The sequence below is a fragment of the Zingiber officinale genome, chromosome 3A (assembly GCF_018446385.1).
Source record: "Zingiber officinale cultivar Zhangliang chromosome 3A, Zo_v1.1, whole genome shotgun sequence".
NCBI classification, from domain to species: Eukaryota; Viridiplantae; Streptophyta; class Magnoliopsida; order Zingiberales; family Zingiberaceae; genus Zingiber; species Zingiber officinale.
This window is the reverse complement of record NC_055990.1, coordinates 149,228,556-149,251,607: the sequence shown is the minus strand read 5'-3', so window position 1 is coordinate 149,251,607 and position 23,052 is coordinate 149,228,556. Positions and strand designations below refer to the sequence as shown.

General features: G+C 38.5%; 1 protein-coding gene across 2 annotated transcripts in view; it reads left to right on the top strand.

Annotated features, from left to right (window-relative positions):
• Positions 1 to 23,052, top strand: part of LOC122052767 (transportin MOS14-like) — a 42,797-nt gene that overhangs the window by 10,497 nt on the left and 9,248 nt on the right. The window contains exons 11-23 of one of the 2 annotated variants that reach the window (XM_042614465.1): positions 374 to 505; positions 1,052 to 1,132; positions 2,814 to 2,927; positions 3,054 to 3,133; positions 3,234 to 3,369; positions 4,815 to 4,964; positions 7,523 to 7,608; positions 11,397 to 11,581; positions 11,661 to 11,753; positions 16,488 to 16,675; positions 16,777 to 16,888; positions 17,288 to 17,445; positions 18,024 to 18,140. In XM_042614465.1, the coding sequence (XP_042470399.1) occupies positions 374 to 505; positions 1,052 to 1,132; positions 2,814 to 2,927; positions 3,054 to 3,133; positions 3,234 to 3,369; positions 4,815 to 4,964; positions 7,523 to 7,608; positions 11,397 to 11,581; positions 11,661 to 11,753; positions 16,488 to 16,675; positions 16,777 to 16,888; positions 17,288 to 17,445; positions 18,024 to 18,140 (1,632 nt within the window). The remainder of the gene's footprint in view (positions 1 to 373; positions 506 to 1,051; positions 1,133 to 2,813; positions 2,928 to 3,053; positions 3,134 to 3,233; positions 3,370 to 4,814; positions 4,965 to 7,522; positions 7,609 to 11,396; positions 11,582 to 11,660; positions 11,754 to 16,487; positions 16,676 to 16,776; positions 16,889 to 17,287; positions 17,446 to 18,023; positions 18,141 to 23,052) is intronic. The other variant, XM_042614466.1, reaches the window with a different exon arrangement.

Genomic DNA, 23,052 nt, shown 5'->3' with positions numbered 1-23,052 from the left:
TTTTTTACCTGATATGATGAAACATTTAATTTTAATATCTGAAGATGTGACAAATTCTAGCTAAATCATTTTACTCTTCATTGCATAATCTTATTCTTGGCATGAGTCTTCCTTTGATGTCTATCGGTCAAGGTTTTTGAATAAAAAACGTATGAATTTTAACATATTCCTTTGGCTTCTATCTTCTTGATTTTTCACAAAGAATATGTCTGACAAATGTGGGCTTGGGTCTATATTTTTCTAATATTGGTGGTTGTGTAATCTCATTTTGTTGACTAACATAAGCCTTGAATTTTTTTTTCCATAAAAAGGTTTTTCTAGTTTTAATAATCTTATTCTGTTGACTAACATGGATGTGCTATCTTTCTGCTAGGTTGTTGGTACTGGATCAGACAACAGTGATAGCCTAGACATACCCGATGGGTTGATTCACTTCAGATTGAACCTTGAGGAACTTTTGATTGATATCTGTCAAATTCTGGGTCCTGCTGCTTTCGTTCAGAAGGTGAGAACATTATTTTGCATGGTAGGAAGCTGAGATGGCATGCCTTATGTCAGGTTTGGTTTACCATTCCAATTAAACCATTCCAATGCCATTTGAATTGATTCATATTCCATGCTATTTGCGTACGTTAAAAACACATGTCAACTTAAGTTGCACAATGCAACCATAAGACTTGCTGCCAAAGCTATTCCATTATTTTTTTAAGTTTATATGGTTAAAATGCCACTTCAATTTAGATAAATCTTTAACTTTAACATTAAAGAATTTAAGATAGTTGGGACACATGATTAATTGAAACAGTAAAATAAAACTGAGGTTCAATCTAGTTGTTTAAAATTATTTTGCATTATTAAAATTAAATCCTTCTACTGATACCCAGAATAAAAATTCAGTTACTGATACGGCAATGTCCATTCATTGCCTTTATGTCTACCTATGTTTAAATCTGAACATTTTCTTCTTCTTCTTCTTCTTCTTCTTCTTCTTCTTCTTCTTTTTTGAAAACTAATACTTGTGCAATAACTATTTCACAATCATTTGTTGCAGCTTTTCTCAATTGGATGTCCTTCCTTTGATTCATTTGTCCATTGGGTAGAATTTGAAGCTAGAATGTTTGCCTTGAATGTGGTAAGCGATTTGGAAATGACTGCAATATCCTTGATCATATAACATGCTAAATAGATTATGAAAACAACTGCTTGATTTACCTTGGTTGTGCATTTATATAATTATACCTTCTCAAGTCTTGACATAGAAGCACAGTGCAATATCTGCAACTAGAATATTTTTTTTTCACAGTAGTAGTTCCAGGAAAATGTTAATTAAGTAGTTTTGGGAATATGATAATTATCTATTTCATTGGTAAATTTATTAATCATGTCATGATAGGGCAATTTTATTTAACTTGACAATTATTTTTATACCTATTGACACAGCATTTTCATATCTTTTATCTTGGAGTGCATTTATTGATTGATGGTTTGTATCAATGTAACCATAGTTTATGAAATCTGTAATGATATGATAAATCCAGAAATCTATTTTCCTTTTCATATTGGTAGGATTAGTGATATCAAAATAGATAACAAAATTTTTAAAAGATAGTCAATAGAATAAAATTGTTTGATGTGTGATGTAGGAAAAGGTTAAAAAATTATAACAATGATGAACATTGTGCTTCACCAAATGATAAGAACACTATGCTGATATAGAGTTAATATATTAAGTTTGCGCCTTTCTCAAGTATAGTGCAAACTTTCGTTTTTCTCTAATGTAGCACGATGTTCTTATTTAATGTTAAAATCAAGCATATGTTAATTTTCCCTCAATTTACCACTTAAAAAATGATTTGACATCCACACAACATCTAGAATATGGAATATTCAGGTGCCCATATGGAATATATTTGTAAACTCTTCTCCATTCACTTCCATTGTGTAGCAATGAGCTTGACCACTATCATTCCCACAGACATGAACATGCTCACCTTATTCTTGCTCCTCTCGGTTGTTGTACCACTGAACAATTCCACTAGCATACTGACAAATGTCCACAGGTAAGATAACACCTTTTTTGAATGGGACAATCAATCAACTTCCATACCTACTCCATCATCACCTTAAAATCCACAAATGCCCTTCCTGGCCAATGCGCCACTGTCATACTCCCTCATTGTAGGGTTTATGATCTCACCATATCCAGATGTGTCCCAGTCTCGAGTTTCCTTTTTTGCAGGATCATAATCTTGGAGCTTGTGGTGCAAGTCATTATGTTCCCTAGGGCAATCACCTTGTCGGAGGACTCCTCTTATCAGCCAAGATTCAAGCTATATATGGGCTTTTGATGCCAGATGCTGACCCTTTTGATGCTAGCTTGAACAATGTAATTGGAAGCAATGAGGTAGGGAGCTAGGGCGCTGATGTCGACAATGACGAGGATGCGTGAATTGCTTCGGGTGAGGAATTAGGCAAATGGTGGATACAGTGATCATGTTGAGAAGAGTGAGTTGAGATCCATCTAGGTAGGAAATGGGAACGTGAATGGTGAAGTGGAAGAAGGAGGAGATGTGGATGTTAGGGAGGTGGCAGATGGTGGAGTTGGAGGGGAAGGAGGTGATAATTTTGAATGTTGCCCATAGAATCGTATGTGTCTGTCTTTTCAGTATTTATGCAGTATATGCTCTTTCTAGTTTCTTGTGAATGTGTTGTAGAACTATTAAAAAATAATCACTTTTTGCAGTATACGGCTCTGTTATATGGAGCCCATATTAAATTATGCCGGCACATAGATCTTCACCATCTTATATCAGGTTGCAGACACAGTTGTCCGAGGTAGAGATTCAATTGACTTCTCAATGGTAATGCAGCTGGTATCTATTCTATCAAGTAAAGCATCCGATGGGCATGATGACTTTTTTTTCTTTGTAAGATTTACTCTCAAACTGCCTAGGAAAAACCTTTTTCTTCCGCTGCATTATCTATAATTCTATTTATCATTTTTTTGATGTGACACATTGTACAGAGCACTAATGTATCTTGTACCTAGGTAGGTGTACAAAGCTGTAGCAGAGGTTGTTGGTTCCTACTCTAAGTGGATATCTTCTCCCTCAGCCAACATCAGAGTACTGCTGTTAGTATCTTATACTATATCTATTTGAGAACAATCAGGAGTGCAGCTTTACTTAGTTCTCATAATTGTAACATCTGCTTTTCTAATCATTTTTTTTCAGTCTATTTTGTGCCTCGGGGATTCAAAAATCAATTTCTTCAAATGCTTGTTCCTCAGCATTGCGTAAGCTTTGTGAAGATGCTTCAGCAGTTATGCAGGATCTACAAAATCTTGAAGTTTTGATCTGGATAGGCGAGGTAACAAAATACTATAGATGTAGTTGTAATACATGCAATTTAAGGTGCAACAAGAAACTGCATGATCTATAGCTTGAAATTTTTGTCTGATGCTGATATCCATCTGCAGCCAAAAATGTATTCATGCCACTATTCAGTGTTTTGATAATAAGCAATGAGGATTACCATCCTTGTTCAGAAATGATTGTAAGTTGTAACTGAATTAACATCCGCTATTGCTAGTTCAGGCCATGTTGCCAAGAAACTTCCAATGTATCTCTAGTATTCACTGTTTTACAGTATGTAATCTGTTTGAATAGTGTTTTCCACCATTAAGTTTAAGTTCTTTATCAGTATTTGATTGTAGATGTTGAATGTCCATCTTGTTCTCTGCTGTGAAAGATTTATTGCTGTTAATTTTATAGCAGTACTATATACTTGGGTTCTGCATGATCTGAATGTATCTATGTTATATTCCTTTCACATGAAAATTGGCTACAGTGGCAATGTAAGAATGTGCTATACAGACAGATCCTTTTTTTTCCCGTCCTCTAAATGAGTATGAAATGATGAGATGCTATGCTTTTACTGCAATTTCCTATTAGTTTTAAATCTTTTAAGACACAAAAGCTACACTTTTACTGATCTTCACATAGATTAGAATATTTCAAAGAATCGACTTGATAGCAGGAAACAATTTATTTTGTCAATTCCCAGAACTTGATAGTAGGCAACAATTTATTTTGTCAATTGTGGCATTATAGCTTGATAAAGTTTGTTGGTATTTATTCAATCTGGAAAACTTGTCATCTTCAATCTTTGTAACTGGATAATCGCAGATGCTTGAGTTAAAGACATTGAGTAAGAGCTCTGGTCCACAAACATATATGTGTGGAAGAAACTTGTGCTTGTCAAGGATTTTTGGTTTATGGGAGTATTCGATGAGTAATGGGGCCTAGTTATGTCACCTAGTGCCTCATTCATGATAAAATATGATGGTCACATGTAGATAGGCAGAACCGATTACTCATCTAGTGAAATTGTGGTTTTCTGTCTTCTAATCCTGTTGTTATAGGGAAACTGCATGAAAAAATAGATTTCACCGATTACCCAAAAAGTACTTGTATCTTCTAGATAGATAGAACCATTGACAAATTGTAGGCCTGTAAAGATGCTGAAATATCACTTTCATAGTTGTACATGTATTGATGAAACCATCCTCCTAAAGCCTTTATGAATATTTCAGAAGGGGGAGACCATCTGTCTTGTAAGCTATGATCATCCAATGCTTATAAGTCCAAGATTATAAGGCATGTAAACAATCAAGAGTGTTTATCTAAAATATTGGAAGATGTTTGGAAGCTTTCTATTTTTTAAATTTTTATGTATTTGGGCAATCTTGGTGTTTTCTTCAGAAATTGATATTGATTGTTTATTTGTTTTGTGTAACTTCTTTTCATATCTAGGACTTGGAGAAATGGAATCTTTCATATGAAGAGGAAGAGGAAATTGTTAGTGCAATAACTCTTACACTCAATACAATTGTTAACAAGGAGCTGAAGAAGAGTTCACTGTCTAGATTACTTTCTTCTAGCTACAAAGCCATTGAGAAACTTGTATGTTATTTAGCTTGCATTATTTCCCCAGCTTGTTTCAGGCATTCCTCTCCCTAAGATGTGTTAATTAAAAATAGGTTTTGCAAATGGACTATGGTTGAACTATCCCGTTCCTTATGTCTGAAGATACAATGATTCAATTTAGCAAAAATCAAGAAAAGGTTTAGATGCAGAAATTGATTTGGAAGAATGCTCAATATGCTTATAGGGGAAATTTTCATTGTCCATTTTTGTGTCTACTTGAAACTTCTGGCACTTGAAATTTACAAGACACTAAAAATAATTTTCCAAGTATTTATGAGTTTATGATCATAGAGGAACAAATGTTATGTAGTTGTTAAAATTTAGGTATAGATGTTGTAAGCATATCAATCTTTAAAACATAAGTTATATCATGATCTAGGAAATAAGAAAAAGGAGAAAGATATTTATTAGATTGCTGATTCTAGTTAAAGATATAGTAATTTAGGTGATATTTGATGCATAAAAGATGAAAACCAAAATGTTTGTTGATTAAGATGTAATTAAGGAAAGATGAGAAGGAAATTATTTTTGCACGTTTTTAATTACGCTACAGAAAAATCTAGCTTTGAAGATTGGAGATTACAGAAGGCTTAGGAATCATTGATATATTTGAAATATTAGATCAAATGTGATTAAAGAAGTTCTAAAGAAACTTATGGAAAGTGAAACTGTAGTTTAAGATGATATTCCTCTTGAAATAGCTTAGGAATCATAGTATAATTTGGTTAAGGTTGGTATTCAACCGAAGTTTGAGAAATGAGATGCCCAAGGAATAAAGAAAAAAAAAATTATTATCAATTTATGAGAAAAGAAGTGATATACAATATTTATCTACTGTAGGGAGATTAAGTTAATGAGTAATGCCATCCAACTTTGAGAAGAGAGTGTTGCATTCAATTTTGAAGAAGAATTATTCAGAGGAGAAAAAGATATGGAACAATTATTTTTGTTTTTTTCTATTTAGAATATCAAAGATTTTTAGATGACAAGATAACTTATTCAAAAGTACAAAGAAATCGAAAAGATTTGCATATGATTTTTACTGATTTTGCAAATACATGTGATTAGTCCCTAGAAAATTATTATCTTGAATTTTTAGAAGAATAGTAATGATATTTTGTGAGAAAGAGAACGTATGATAATGCCATTATTAATGTTAGAGCTATTGAGAGGGTTTTAAATTACTTCTTTAATCACAGGTTTAGATCACAGGAGAGTTGTAAGTTCTTACCTTTTTATGGTAGTTTTGGATGAATTCTCTATACATTCAAGGTAAAATCTTCATTTCTAATCTTCAAAGATAAAAATTTAGAAGCTCAAAATTTTATTTTAAGTAAAACTACTCTGAATATATAAGATGATTAATTTCAGTTATAGAAAAATAATTGAGAAAATAATTAAGATGGATGGACATGAATTTCATGTTAATAATGGTTTTAGATATCTTGAATTTACTTAAGGAAGATCTCATTAATAGGACAAAGATTGGGTAGTTGAAATGAAGATCGTTGGACGTTTGTGTTCCTTGAGCTAAAATGAAAATTAGATAATCTGTAGTACTACTAACCATCCTTTTATTGATTAGAGTGGTGGATAACAACATGCAAAAACATCTTAATGTAGTAGACATGAAAATGCGATTATAGATGTGGAAGGATTAATAATATTGATATTCAGAAGCACTTGGGTGAATTTTCAACTGATGTTAAATTAGAGAAAATAGATTGCTGCAGTGTGAACATATTGAAAGGTAGCAATAGATTTTGTAGATTAGATGAATTAAATTGATTAGAGTAGAAGATACAAAGGGACAAACGGCAAAAGGAGATCAAAGAAAATTCTAGGTAATATAATTTTTATTGATTCGTTTGATTTGACTTGTAGTAAGTGATGTTGGGGCTCAATGGAGATCTGCTTAGAAAACCTTAAATAGTTGGGCCAGAAACATCTTGATTATTACCATGATGACAATTGAATATATTTTATTTATTCAAGAAACTTTGTTGTACTTGAGAACAACCAAGTTCTTCATTTGTGAAGATGACTGTCTTGCACCTTCCAACTGATTTTATTAGCGTATCTACTATCTTTTCCCATCAAAAAAATCCAACCTTTTTAATTTGTTGGAATAATTTCATACATCTACACCAAATAAACCTTATGATTGTTAGGCTGCCTAGTGATCTTGACATGGTCTATATATGTGACACTGAGTATTAATATGAATCTGATAGGCTAGGAAAATGAACTGGATTGGATGACAAGGTTAACATGAATTAACATAAAAAAGGATAAGACGTGATATCGCTTTGCCATAATTGATACAAGTGCAAAAAGTAAAATATATAATTATTAATGATAGAAGCATTCATGCCTAACAAGAAAGCGAGAGTCAGTGAAAGTCTAAAACTAGCTTGTGGCAGTTTCTCTTTTATTTTTATGTAAACTACATAAATTAATTATGCAATGTTGCCATCTGAATTTACATACTTTTTTTGCTCACGCAGTTTTGACATATTTGTTTCCATTATCAGGTAGATGCCGATAGTCAGCAACTTTTGAAGCACAATCCTTCTGCATATGCACAATCTTTGAGTTCTGCTGTGAGGGGTTTATATAGGTTGGTTCCATTTAATATTTTTTTCTTTCTAACTCTATTATATTGAGGATATTTGCTCTTTTGTACGATAAAATTGTTTTAAACTCAAGTGCAATATTGCCCCTCTGAATTGTCTAGGAAAGCCTAGTCATAGGTATTGTTTGCTATGCCACTAAGAGAGTCAAATCTCTCTTTTCAACTGGTTTTATTTTACATTTTAGTAGCTCCGATAAAACTCGGAGGTCCACGTTGTTAATTTCAGTAGGGGACTATCTAGAATAATTCCCTGTAATATTTCTTTTCCATCTAACATTGCAAAGATCCATGGCATTGAGTCTCCCCTTGCCCCTCATGTAACTTGGGAATCAAATGCTTGCTCACTCATTTCTTCAATTTAAACTGTGGTTGCTTGAAGCTTCATGTATCTCAACTCCAGCTGACTCATTCAATTCTTCCAATCCTGCTGCTTCTGTGATTGTGAGCAGAGGGATTTCCTTGTTGGTCTTCTAAGGAAGAAGGGACCATGGATATCTTTTGCTGGCATAGACATCTTCCTGTTGGTTTGCTGCCGATATTCTTTGGTGCTATTAGTTTATTTGTGCTCCTGCAGAACAGCAGCCTTTCTCCTGGAACAAAGCCTTCTTCAGCTTTGTTTTCCTTCCAGCATCAGCTTTTAGGCTTCCCAATAAGATTGGCACATCCTGATGGTTCCTCCAGCACACTTCAAATCTGATCTCTGTTTGATGTCGATTTTTTCTGCAATGGAGCAAGATTTTCTGCTCATCTATAGCAGATTCCTGATCTACGTTTGGGATTTACACTGATTCTTCTCCCAAGCCACCTGTAGCAGTTAACATGCATTCATCTTCCAGGCCGGCAATGGATTCTGGTTTTAACAAATATCATCAGATTTCTTCAGAAATTGTTGGAGACTGCATATCTTATGCTACGCCTCTTCAGTTGTCTTCTTCCCTCTTCCACTTTTCCTGATGCTGTAGTCCTCTAGATCAGCCTCTTCAGTTGTCTTCTTCCCTCTTCCACTTTTCCTGATGCTGTAGTCCTCTAGATCAGTTGTATCTATGCAGATTTCCCTTCTGAGCTGTGAACATTTTTCATCTGCGTCTTGCTGGCCTAGTGCTATTCTTCCTTTCTACATACCAAAATCAGATTTCAAGTGACTCAAGTCTATTGGATTCAATTCTTCGTCACTGGTGTTGCTTTTGCCAATTTGGCTTAATCTTATTTGTTCTTCAGCCTACTTAACATACAGAAGAATATTACTGCTATAGCAGTGAAGAATGAGTCAGTTTATGCTAATTGCTTCGGATAATATTCTCGGTAGCAATCCTTCAGACAGTAATTTATCAGTTGAGTGTCAATAACTCATTAAATGGAAGACCACTTAGTGTACACTATGCTAGTCTTTATCATCATTAGTTCATGGTGGTAATTCTAGCACTTGCATGGTGCAGATTACTAGATTGAGCACTCGGATTCTAGATTTTGGCACCTTTAAGCATATCTTATAGCATATCCCTTTCCTTTGATCATACTTCAATGCCTCATTTGTTTCATACCACTCAAGCTGATGGGTTTTCTCATATGTGATGGGTATGGATCAAGTTGCTTGTAATCCACTTTTGCTACTTTTTTTTCCCCCTTTCATATAACCAAATTTTCTTTTAATTTATTATTTGTGAGCATACTCGCTAAATCACTGAATTGTTCATTAGCTCTTGCTACTGATTCTGTTTCTACTCATGATTTTAGGATGGAAAAGGCATAATTATAAAAACTGAACTTGAACTCAAACCAGACAAGCTGTGTTAGTGGTTGGACCAGTGGGTCAATTGGCTGAACTACATGTGGACCCCGCATTGACTCAACTGAGTCAATTGCCTGGATTGACTTAGATTCATTAGTTTAATTGCTAATTTTGTTGATTTTATCATGAAGAATAAATTTAGATAATGAAGAAGATTAAGAAATTATGATACTGAATTCCATGTCACAAAGAAACGCATCCCTTTTATTACATGATAACTTGATGCATAGTTATAAAAAGTACAAAAAAAAAAAACAAACTAGAGGAGGGTTATATTGAAATAAAAATTACTAATACCTATAATGTTAAAAAAAAAAATTTACTAGTACACATGAAATATTCATTGATACAAAATTTAGAAAATCAAACTGCCCTTGTATTTAAATGGAGGATTTGAATTTTTTGTATATATTTATTATTAGGATAGGTTAAGATATGACAAGAAATTATTTTCTTATCCCAAGTTAATTTTTTGAAATTACAAAATGTGCAAATTTTACATTTCAAGTTATGACAAGTTGACATGGACCAACCTGGTTTCATAAAGTCCAACCAACTTTCACAAAAACAGTCGGTCTGACCAGATTTTTGTTTGTGTTTTGTTGCATATGATTGATGAACTAACTCAACATTGAGAAGTATCCGGTTTTGTTCTTTTTGCCAGTTTAAGTGACGGACCGTATATATAACTATGAGAAAATGTGATTGGTACATGGAACAAGCCTCAAGGATTATATCAGTTGGCAAAGGCTAGACACTCATTTGCTCTAGTAACTGATTCTTCTCTATTTCAAATCCCTAGTTGCCTAGGTTATCCTTGCTTACAAAAGCTACAAAAAATGATTCCTGGTTTGTCAATCTCTTGACTTTAGAGTGTGAGCCTTGTCGATTAGGTAAGTAATTAGCATCCTCATTTCCTGATGGTGCCCACAAGTGTCTCTCTACACCTTGTTGCATTCTGATATTTAGGATCCAAGTAAGATTTGTTTAAAATTTGAATTCAAATGCTTTGTTATTGACTATTCTAGAATGAAGTGTCCATTGTTGAGCATCTTGAAGTTTTTGAAATATTTCTCTAATTAGCTTGCAGTATTTTCTATCTAATCAATTTATCCATTATCAATCTTTGCGTGCTAATGCTCCCTATCAAAATAATGTTGTTGGAGGAAAAAAGTTGGTATTTGGTTGAGAAAATTCTCATACATTATTGCTTTATATAAAAGTTCCTCTTAAGTTTTAGGATGATAACATTCTCATTATGTGCTACCTCATAAATTACATGTTGCCTTCTTTAATTATTTATGGTCAAATTCTCTTTACCATTCTTTTTCATTGTGATGCTCTCTACTTTACCTCCGCGTGGTTAGGTGAATATTTCTTATAAATTATCTGCATATTATAAGAATTTTTATAACATTTTTATAAGAATTTTTAAACAAAAAAATAATAACATATTGGTTATTTGATTAAACATGGGATATTTTTTCTGTAACTGTCAAATTAGTCATGTATAACATATGTGTTAATTGATTATAGTTTTTAATTAAATATTCTGTATTGCGTTAAATTGTTAATTTGCCAGATTTGTTTCAAACCTAGAGAATGTATATAAATTTTTTAAATTTTACATTCATCCTAGATTTGTAAAAACATCAAAACTTTATGCTAGACATAACCATTAACCCTAAATTAAATAGGGATCATTTATAAGTATATCAACCCAAGGGGTGCAAATGTAAAAAATAAATATCAATAGTAATCTATATTAAGGTAGAGGGTTTACCTAGGGTAATCATTTTTAATAATTTTTGCTGATCTAACAAAACCAAAGTCCAGATGTAATTTTTTGTGCAATAAATGACCACTTGGTTTAAATGTAACTGTAAATAGTCTGGTTAAAGCTTAAATGAAATGTTGATCTATTAAGCTATTAGTATGTTATTTCAGTATCCACTTTGCCTTGATGAAATACAGAAATGTTCAGGATAGGATCTGTTCTTGGTCATCTAGTGACTCCTCCAGCCGATCAAGTTGAGGATGATACGATTTTGGTTCTTCTTGGAGTATTTTGGCCACTTCTAGAAAAACTTTTTGGGTCAGCCCACATGGAAAGTGCCGGTTTATCTGCAGCAGCCTGTCGATCGCTTACTCTAGCCGTGCATTCTTCAGGTAATCATACATGTGCCTGCTTAGATATATTTGTGTGGAAGACTTCCATATAGTTACGGAATCTCAACAATGGTTTCAGGTCAACATTTTTTGATGCTACTCCCCAAAATTTTAGATTGCTTATCTACAAATTTTTTATTGTTCCAAACTCACGACTGCTACATAAGAACAGGTGCGTGATACAGATTTATGTTTTCTGATCAGCATGCATCATTGTGTATGGAAACACTATTTCTTGTTAAGAAAAAAAAATGCTAGATTAAAATATTAGATGTAATTTAGTCCAAGGCATTCCTACTACCTAGTCTTTTTCCTAGGTTTTAGATAGAAGTTATTATGTTTATGGGCTATATATGACTTGTACCTCTATGCAATAAAATAACATTTCATCCCTCTTAATTTTGAATTAGTGCTAGTTTCTCTTTGAGGGTTATTTTTCCTTCTTCAATCAACCAAGGCGGAGGCCATGATGATGTTACCTCTTCTAGTGTCTGTCAAAATCATAATTCTTGTTCCTTTTTGTATTCCCTTCTTACATTAACCTTAGTTTTCTTTCCTCTTCAACCTTTCCCTTTTCTCCATTTTTTTAATCTTTTGGCAATCCTCCTCTATCTACCACAACACCTCTAAATTAAATGTTGGGCAAGAATACTTTGATGGATCATCATCTTGTCACAACTTAACTTTCCTCCCTCGGATCATGTGTTCAACCTCCAATCCTATCCACTTTCCAATGGGATCCAAGAGGTCTTTAGATCCATGGAATCTATTTGGAAACTCCCAACTTCTTTTCCATTGGTGACCAAGGAAATAAGATGTCGAGTTGTGTCGGTCGACACAAGTGGAATTTACCGTTCCTCCTACCAACTGACACTGAAATAGGCTCAAAGCCTCAAGCAACAACGACCTAGTGGAGGCTTGGCGGCCAAGTGAGACCGCCGCAACCTTGTGGTAGTCGTCGTAATGTTGCAGAGGCCAAGCATGGCCATTGCGACCTCACGAGATTTTTATGCTTTTTTTTTTCTTTCCTTGTTCTTTTCCCCCTACTTCCATCTTTTTTTTTCCACGATTAATTCCTTCCCCTCTATTAATTTTTTTTTTGCGGTGGCAAGCCATTGCAACCTCTCGATCAAGTTTTTTTTATATATTTTCTTTCCTTTATTCTTTTCCTCCATATTTCCAGCTTTTTAAAATTCTTTCCACGATTAATTCCTTCCTCTCTATTAATTCTTTTCCTCCATCCGTCCACGAGAGTAAATAGAGAGAAAAAACTCTTGACCTCCTTGAGGATGAGTAATTTTTTCCCCTCTATCCGTCCACAAGGTAAACAGAAAGAAAAAAAAAAACTCTTTAAAGATGGAGAAAACAGATAGTTAGGAAAGATAAAAGAAATAAATATAATCTAATTTCTAACCTTATAAAATATACAACTATTGATGAATTAAATTATTTTATATATAACTTTGGGTTAATTTTAACTCGATCAAAATAAATCTAAATTAAATCCATTTTAAATATAATTAAATTAATCTTTCTATGTTTACTTGGTGGACTTCAGCTAAACCTAAATCAACTTTTATGACATCAAACATTTCACTAGGTAATATTAAAACTTGAATTTAATATTCAACATTTCAAATATATTTCAATAGTAAACATCTATAATCAAATATTAATAAAAATATTTTTTTGTTAACATATTTTATATTTTAAATAATACTAAAATTGTATTGGCACAGCAAGATACAGTTAGCCCTGACCCGAGGGCGGGTCCAAACTGGGGCGGGCTTGTTTCGGTTCAATCTCAAAAATAATCATGAATCGGCAGTTTGAGCAGTTAGTTCAACTGTGTATGTTTTTTTAGTTATTAGGTCAGGTCTTGCGGGGTGACGGCACAATGTAGCGATGGGGCTTCTGGCGGAGGACATAGAGTGGTGGCTCCACAAGACACGAAGCCTCGAGACCTTATAGTTTGAGATGTTCAGGCAGAGCCCCATGTCGCTTGCCTCCTAGAGCAGCTCTACACAGAAATCCATCTCCTCAAACTTACAGAGCGCCTGAAGGAGTGAATTGAAGGTGGTGACGTCCGACAACACTTCTTCCTTGGTCATTTGCAGCACCATCGACTTGGCAGACTTGAGGTAACCAACATTGATGAGTTCGTCAATGAGGATGTCACGATTGAGGACTGGAGGCGGCGGTGCGAGTACATGCGGCGCATGCTGACGGGTGAAGCTTGGCCTGCGCGACTCTCGGTTCCAACCGCGATGAGTGGCAGAGGGGTGGGAGGGTAAGCACGCATATTGGCTCCACGCTTGATCGTTGACGTCGCTACTGTTGGTACCCCAATGTTGTTTTGATGTGATCAAACAAGTTAAGAAGTCGAACAAAAGACGCAACTAGCGAAAAAGACGGCGCAGGAGAGAGCCGACGGTTTCGGTGCGTTTGAGGGATGAGGTGTTGTAGAAGAGTACACCGGCGGACGAGAAGGGAGCGTGCGGTGTTTCCGAGGGATGAGAAGCTGTAGCGGAAGATTGCTCGAGGAGCAAAAGACGCAGCTAGCGAGAAGGTCGACACGGGAGAGAGCCGACGGGCTCGGTGCGTCCGAGGGATGGAAAATTGCGAAAGAGTATGCTGGCGGACGAGAAGGAAGCACGCGGCGATTTCGAGGGACGAGAAGTCGAAGCGGAAGCTTGCTCGAGAAGGCCGGAAGTTGGGTTCGTGTGAGCCCTATTCCGGATGGTCGAAATCACCCAAGCGAGCGGAGCCGGAGCGGAAGACCTGGACCGAAGCAAGCGGAACCGGAGCAGAAGGCCTGGATTGGAAAAAGTCAACATGGTTGACTTTCAGTCCGGACGCTCAGACTCCGAGCGTCCGGAATGAAGTTTTATCCGAATCGCGTTTGACCACGATCCGTTGCGAAGGGGATAAAATTTTATCCCCCTCCAGGCGCCTGGAACCCTTCCAGGTGCCCCGACCAAGGCTATAAATACAGCCTTGGTCCAAGAAGCTAAGATATAACAAGCAGTCTTGCAACAACACTTGTACGCCTCTAGTTTTCATTTAGCTTCTTCTTTTTGTGCGATCATTGCTGTAAAGAGGCTTCTACGCCTGAAAGAGATATTAGTGCGCTCTACTTCCTTGGATTAACAACCTCCCCGGTTGTAACCAAGTAAAAACTTCTGTGTCTATGTCTTTTTGGTTTCCTTATTCTTTTTATGCAAGTGTTTGTTTAAGTTATAAGTTGAGGAAGGTATTTTTGTTTGATTTTGTGTAGGGGCTATTCACCCTTGTCTAGCCGGTCGCCAAGGGTCCTAACAACTACCTCTCCCATCATCCCGTTTCGGGAGTACTTCTCCGTCACGGTGCAGGAGATGGTGTTGCCAAGTGAGGTCGAGATCAACTCTAATGGTGGCGTGGGAGAACCGGCTGTGTAGCGGAGCCCGGCAAGGCCCAACCATGGCGGACGCTCACTCCTCCTAGGCCTTGTTCTCGACATTTTAATTACTACCCTAACTAATCATAATTTTTTAAAAAATAAAATAATAATAATCTTGAACCGTTGTGAATTATAAACCGAACCATAATGTTTTGAACTGTGAACCGTAAACATCTTGGACGGTTAAGGTTAAGGGTCAACCTTATTGGACTGTCAAATTGACGGTTCTGGACTATCGAACTGTCTACATATTGTACCAAAGTCATATAATTCTGGTCATTAACTGAACTCCGGTGCGGTTCTAAATTTCAAAGCTTGCTGGTGACTACTTCCTTTGCCTCCCACCTCATGCTTCAAGATGGTGTCTGTTTTGAGACTTTTGTTAGTTTATGTAACAAAATTGGCACACAGATAATATGTATGTTCCAATTCGAGGAGGAACATCTGCATACAGATATTAGTGTAAAGTGTAAACTAGTTTAAGACATACCTAGCCTTATGCCTAGGTTTTAGATAGAATTAATTACGTTTATGGGCTACAAATACTGTTGTATTTATATGCAATAATACACTACTTTATCCATCTTAACTAGAACAACCAAGAAACAGGTCTATTGTGATTTCTAATTTCAGATTTCTGGAAACAGTGAAATGGAGCAGTAATTAAAGGTCTGTTTCATGAGTTTACTTTTGTCTCCTTTCATGTTGATAACTAAGCTGCAAATAACTGGCACTAGTCTACATATTTATCTATGAAAGTATGTATTGTTGGTTAAAAAAGCTAGCTATCTTTCAAAAGTATACATACTTTCTAATGTTGATTAAGGCAATCCTTAGTTTTCATTCTGCTGTGCAGTTTTCTCATGATACTGGAAAAAAAACTTCAAATTCTTTCATGACATGACATCATTCTGAATGTTGGCATGAAAAGTCAATTTCATGCCTTTTTAGATCTCTAGATGACATCTCGTTGGTTGTTGATAAAAAAAGAATTCCCTTTGGCATTTGTGCCATCTTCTGTTCCTTTCACTTATTTTCTTTTTGTTTATTCTGTTTCTGAGACTAAAATCTTTAGCATTCTTGACTTGTCTTGCTTTCCTATATCCACCAATACAAAATGCAGGGGATATAACTTAAGCGCAAAAAGAATTCATGGGATTGTCATATTTAGTGAGTTACTAAAGAACTATTGTGATATTGTTATGGCTTTCTTTTGTTCCTTTTTGGATTTTAAATAAAATTGGTACCGGATCTTTCTTGCCATGATACTAGTGGATGAACTTTCATTATCTTCATAATCTCATTGTGCTAGAACTGAATTCTCCAATTTAAATTAGGAAAAGTTTTCAAATCAGAACCTCTTGAGAATGGCTATTAATATTTATTTATTTATTTTTGTGGTAGTAAAGTGTTTATTTACCCGTTTTCCTATATTTGATTCTCTGTTTTTCATAAATGAAATCTCAGCTACTGTTGTTATTGAAGAATTTGGTAATATAGAAGAATATGGACCATTATGCATTAGCACATTTGAGAGATTCACCTCGGCATCATCAATAACAGCTCTCAATTCTTCTTACATATGTGACCAAGAACCTGACTTGGTTGAAGCTTACAATAACTTCGCATCAATATTTGTCCACTGCTGTCCCAAGGTCTTCCATCTGTCTGATTAACAGCAGAATGTAGTCATTTAGTTGCAAAAGTTTTTTAAATAAGTAGACAAAAGATCCTTTGCTTATTGATTTTATCTCAGGATGTTGTTGCTGCATCTGGGCCCCTACTTGAATTGTCATTCCAAAAGGCTGCAATATGTTCCACAGCCATGCATCGTGGGGCAGCATTTGCTGCAATGTCATACTTGTCCAGTGAGTGGGACTATAAATTCTTCTATGTGCAAACTAAACTATCATATTTCTTTCTCATTTTCTTTAACCATGTTCATAATAACCGCTTTTGTAGGTCATTCAATTTTTTTTTGCTGCCAGCATGAAAGTGCCATGCTTTCTTTATAGTTTTTCCTCTTGAATTCTAGATGATGTGAATATAATTGACCTCATTTTACATGCATTTATAAGTAATTTCTTGAAAAAAAAAATAGCAAATGAATCCTAAAAAAATGACAGAGTATTGGCAATTTGTTTTCCTTTAGTTTATGGTTTTAAAAGACAATTCTAACTGGCAACATTCAACTTCTGAAAATTCCATATTCTTTTTTTTTTCTTGAAGAAAATAGTACAGCTCTCTGAAGCACTAACTTATTGCAGGTTTCTTGGAGGTCAGTTTCATATCTTTGTTGGCATCTTTGGCTTGTATGACAGAAGTATCATTACATGCAGTAGTAATTCGTATATTATCACAAAATGGGGAAGGTCTTGTATCTAATGTTGTATATGCTCTTCTTGGCGTGTCAGCAATGTCAAGGGTAAGTATACATAGTCACTGCATTGATACATTTTACAGTGGGAACTAACTACTGTGCTGATTTTTCTACTATCAAATTGTTCGTGAGAAAGTAGTGATTGATATCTAATATAAGCAAGTATGGAATGCTGAGGATGTGTTTGATTCTCTTATACAGAGTTTAGACTACTGAACTTCTCGAAGATGGAATATGTGTGAATATATTGCTCTAATCAGTTGTATTATTACCTCATTCATATGCCTTAATTGTTACTTAACCCTATCTTCTTGTATGTACTTTTTACAATTTTTTTGTTTGATAAAAGGCATAGCTGCTCTCCTAGGTGAGACCTGGTACCAAGAATGCCATATCATTCAAATATAGCAGTAAGAAAAAGTAGCAGATGAAATAAAATCTCTAGGAATTTCTTCTGCCATTTAGTCTGTAGAAGCACAGAACCTTCATCCTTTGTAGCCCTCTGTTAATAGTAGCTTGATAAGCATTTGAATCTCCAATATGCTTGATATGGCCCATAGTTCGATCTTGCTTAAACTATAATCTATGTCTTGGGATTTATATGACTTTGATCTATTTTTCAGGTACACAAGTCTGCAACAATTTTGCAGCAATTGGCCGCATTTTGCAGTCTCTGTGGGAATAGTGCATGGAAGGCAGTTCTTTGTTGGGACACTCTCTGTGGTTGGTTGCAGTCAGCAGTAATCCACTTTCTCTTTCCGCATACATATATTTATCTCTGAGCATTTGCTTGTTAGTAGTTTAAAATACTTTTTGTTTCTGGAAATCTCAGAATAGTGGATAGGGATTCATCAGCCCATGGGGTCTGGCTGCAAGTCCTCCCCTTCCCCTAGCTCCATCCTATGTTAATCGGATTAGCGTAAATCTTTTACTGTTTGGTCTGGTTCATAAGACAATGAATATTGCAAAATGACCATTGAGTCATTGGCTGGTTACTTCATAAGTAGTAAAAAACATGCCAAACAGACATATTGATGATGTAAGGTGATTGCAGATGCAAAATCTGGTAGCATTATGTAAGAGTTTTTGCCTTTATTAAGACCAGTAGACTTATTTCAAGAGCTTGAACCCCTACGAAAGTCTTTATCTATATTTTTATTATGCTTGACACTCGTCTGTGGGTATAGTTACCACTTATCAGATCTAGAGTGAAAAGCTATCTAGTCGAGTTCTGGCCCATTAATTTATTAGTTTGTCCATATTTCACATGTCCATCCTAGTTGATTGAATCTGTCGAGATTTATTAAATTTATCTAGATTTGATGTATTCATCCAGCAAGGCCTATCAAATTGGCAAAAGTATTTTGAAAAAAAAAATCCAATTTTATCTTGGAAAGTCTTTTCATGATCTTTTGCATTTGGGCAAAATTCGAATTTGATAAATCTGGACTAATTTGACAAATCAGAATGGATATGTTGAATTTGAATCTTTGGGATCAATCCAATTTTCTGACAGCTAGTTTGAATTTCCCACACAAGCTTTCTAGCAATGCAGTTTGCTATGTTCAGCACTGATGGGACCAACCTGGCGTAGGAAGAGAGGGGATGATGATAAAATAGGAGGAAGCAATGTCAAAGTTGTCACTGGGAATTTCTAGATCATTATTGATCTAGAGAAGTGTGAGTAGGAGTCCAGATTCAGTAGAATTTTGGTCAGAATGAGGTTATATAATGGTTGTACTGTTAGGTCTACTGTTCTTGATCAATAGTAAAGGACTTTTCAAGTAGCAGATTCCACGCTATTCTCGAACTCATGGTGGAAACACTTGATGATCCTGTCCGAACGGCTGACTCAACGGACGCTGGGCACGTGGCGCTCTCCGGTTGCGGATGTGGGTCCTCGACTGGTCGTACGAAGCTCCGGCGACCCTGCACAGAAGTCGGGCCGGGAAGGGGTTCCCGGCGGCGACCCTCCGACGCTCAAGTCAGGCAAGCAAGTGGTAAAGAAGGTGGCTCCAAAGCCTGTAGAATGCGTACCTCCGGCGAAGTCTGCGGCTCTTTATATAGAGTGGTGAAAGAGCCTCTACACGCCCACCGAGGCGCGTACGTGTCCGCAGCCCATACCTCGGTATGTGTTTGTCAGAAAGCTTACCTGACGCCATACTGCAACAGTCCCATCGCACCTTCGATGGGACAACAAGACACCCCGCTGTCAGACTAGGAGTATGGCTTAGCCATATGACTTGACGGCTGTCAGAAGATGTTCCTGTTCTCCTTTACCCACCGTCGGCCGGGACGTACGTCCGGCCGGCTGGACGGAGACCATCGTCCGGACGGCCTTCATCCCCTGCGCCGGCTGGGCAGCACGCCCCTCACGTCTCGCCTGTCGCTTGCGTTGAAATGCTGGGGAGACTTCCGGGCGAGTGCCTTCCGCTCGGCTCTTAGACATTGTTTCATTGAGCGTCGAAACCCCAACTTTAGTCAGGGCACCTATTGCCTCAGCTATTCACCGGTTGGTCTGCCTATCCGGTCGGCCACTTGGCCTTTTGACTCCAGCGTGGCATGGACCCCTCAGAATGGGGGTCCCCCGTTCTAACCGCCGGATCACTTGCCTCCCCCTCGAGTCTAGTCGAAGGAGGCGAAGTCCGACTGACTGGACTGCCGATCTGATCGAGCAATGATCACTGCATTAGGCCGCTCGGACAGGCATAGGGATACTCATCCGTTCGGCGGTATCTTGTCCGTGCCTTGTGTTCTCTTGGAATCCATGTCCGATGCTCTCCCCTACTACCCATCACGTGCTCTGCGCACGGTAAGGGGAGCTCATTAAATGCGGCCAATATCCTGTTGACACGTGGCGATCGTGCGTTTGTCAGCGTATGGCGGTGGCGTCACTTCCGATGGGACAGTCGCCGTTTGAAATGAACGGCTAGATGATGACCTCGTTATTGACGACCTGGATCGGATGGTGGAGGTTGCTCCTGGGCGGCGATATAAAGCCCGCGACTCCGTTTCTGCCGCATTGTTGCTTCATCCTCCTCCGGCGCTCCTCTGCTCGTTTTTTTCTCCGGCGACCTCGCCCCTCAACTCTTCGGCAACCCCCAGGCTCCCGTCGATCATCTTTCTTGCTCGTAAGACCCTCTTTCTCGTTCCCAACGCTTTCTTCTTTCTGTTAATCGTTTCCTTCAGTCGGTTTTCCTCCATTCCTTGCTTGAACCTTCCCTTTTGGTCCCGTGTTCTTGTCTTTCGACCGTGACTAGCACCTCGCAGTCGACCGGCGGCGCTCCGGGTCTATGGTACACGACCATGGAGAGCCGTTTTGACGAGGAAGACGCGTTGCGTCTCTCTCGGACTTACGACATTCCTTCCGACCACCAAATAGTATTAGCCACACCAGTCGATCGGCCTCATGAACCGCCGCCCGGCACAGTTCTTTTTTTCCGAGACCAATTTTTGGCCGGGCTACGCTTCCCACCCCATAAATTTTTCTTGCAAGTTTGCAATTACTTCCGCATCCCGCTCGGCCAACTGGTTCCGAACTCTGTAAGGTTGCTGAGCGGGGTGATAATTTTATTCAAGCTGAACGGCATCCTCCTCGACCCTAAGATTTTCCACTACTTTTTTTATCCCAAGCAAGCCGAGTGGGGCACCTTTGTTTTCCAGTCTAGGATAGGTTTCGTCCTCTTCGATAACATGCCGAGTTCCAACAAACATTGGAAGGAGCATTTTTTTCTATATACGTTTTCCCGAGCGGCCAACTTTTCGCACCAAGTGGCAGACGGCGATGCCAGCGCAACCGGAGCTCGGCAAATTTAGAGGCGACGCGGCCTACCTTCATGCAGCCGAACGGCTGGTTGGTCAGCGCTACCATATTGACAAGCTGCTCCTTCCGGGAGTGATGCGCATATTCGGCTTGTCTTCTACCCCCGCCGATCTGCCCTGCAGCATGAGTAAGCGATTCTCATCCCTCCTTTTTCTTTTGTTCTAATTGATTTAATCTTTGTTTCTGCAGCTGAAGTCATGTGGCGTGCTAAGGCGACCGAGAAGCTCAAATTGAAAGCCGCTCAGATTGAGGCGGTGAAGAACAAGGAGGTCGCCGAGCGGGGCCTTGATCTAGCCGATCCGACCGGCGAATCAGGCGAGGGGACTCAGGATGCCCCTGAAGCCTTAGCAGCTACTACCTCTCATGACGAGGCAGCGGGCGACACAGAACCTTCCACCCTAGCCGAGGTGGAGGGTCGTTCGGCCGATGATGTTCCGCTAGTCACTCGGAAGCGCCGACGCCTGGAGTCTGCATCTGCCTCAATTCCGCTGGATGAGCCACAGCCCGAGCGGGGCGCGGATGCTCCGGTGTTGTCCGGGACTGTTTCCCTAGAGAGTACCCCGACCCCACATGGCTCTCCGAGGGCAAGTTCTGAGGTGCCGCCGTCCAGCCCTTCAAGAACTTTGCGCCGTATCAGGCGTTTGGGCGAGCTTCCTTCCTCATCCACCGGTGGGCCATCCGGTAAGGCCGATGCTTCTCGGGATGAGCCGAGCGGCTCAAATTTAATAAAAACCGTCCTGCGCCTCCCCTCAGAGGAATATATGGCTGCTGCTGATCGGCCAGTGGTCCCCGAGCAGCAGATCACCTTGACAGGCCCTCTTGCAAAAGCTTGGGAGGACGCTCGGCGCCGAATAAAAGCGATGACTCCCGGGCAGCTCGGCGACAGCAACCTTCAACAGGCCACCGGGGTATGCTCTTTTCTTTTGTTCGTGTATTTGAATTAAGTTTTTAACCTGTTCACTTTTGCTCGTAGAACTGGGTGGAGCAGATTGCCGTTAGCAATCGGTTGGCCGAGCTGGAGGATGAATTGAAAAAACTCAAAGCCGCGGAGGACAGCCAACAGTCGACGACCGCTCTGGAGAAGGCCAAAAAACTACTGGAAGCCGAACGGAAATGGGCTTCCGATCTAGCGAGCAAGGTCGTTCGGCTCGAAGCGATGGTCAAACAACGAGATAAGGATATCAAGACGGCGATCACTCGGAAGCGCCAGGCCATCGATGACATGGATCGAATGAAGGTGGAGATCAGAGGGCTGGAGCAACGCATCAAGGATCTGGATGCTCTTCTGGCCACTGAGAAGGAGAGCCGCTCGGCCGATCTTCAAAGATTTGATGGAGAATTGAAGGATCTCCAAGCTGCCAGCGACGTTGCCCACGCCGAGCTCAAAGAGTATCAAGAGGGGGAGTCGGCTCGCTCCGACGAGGTGAGGAAGACATTTGTCCGCTCGGATGCCTTTGGGGAGAAATTTACTGACAAGATCTCCCTCACCTTTGAAGAGGCGATCAAAGCGGCTGTGGATCACTTAAAGGCCAAAGGCCACCTGCCCGCCGAGCTGACCATCCCTCCCGAGGACCTCGCGACCGTGATGGGCGCCATCCCTGATGCTCTTTTTGATTTCGACGCATGAGGAGTGTTTCTTATGAACTTTTTTGTATCCCCGCCGTTCGACCAAACTTATCTTTGCTGTAACTTCCTTGTGCTTAATAGATAATCTTTTCCTTTCCTTCAGCTTTTGTTTTGGCAAGAAATTTTCCTCTCGTCATAACGAAAGTGTTCTTTAAAACTCCTCCGATCGGCCCCACGCTCTGTCAGACAAGTCGATTGTCTTT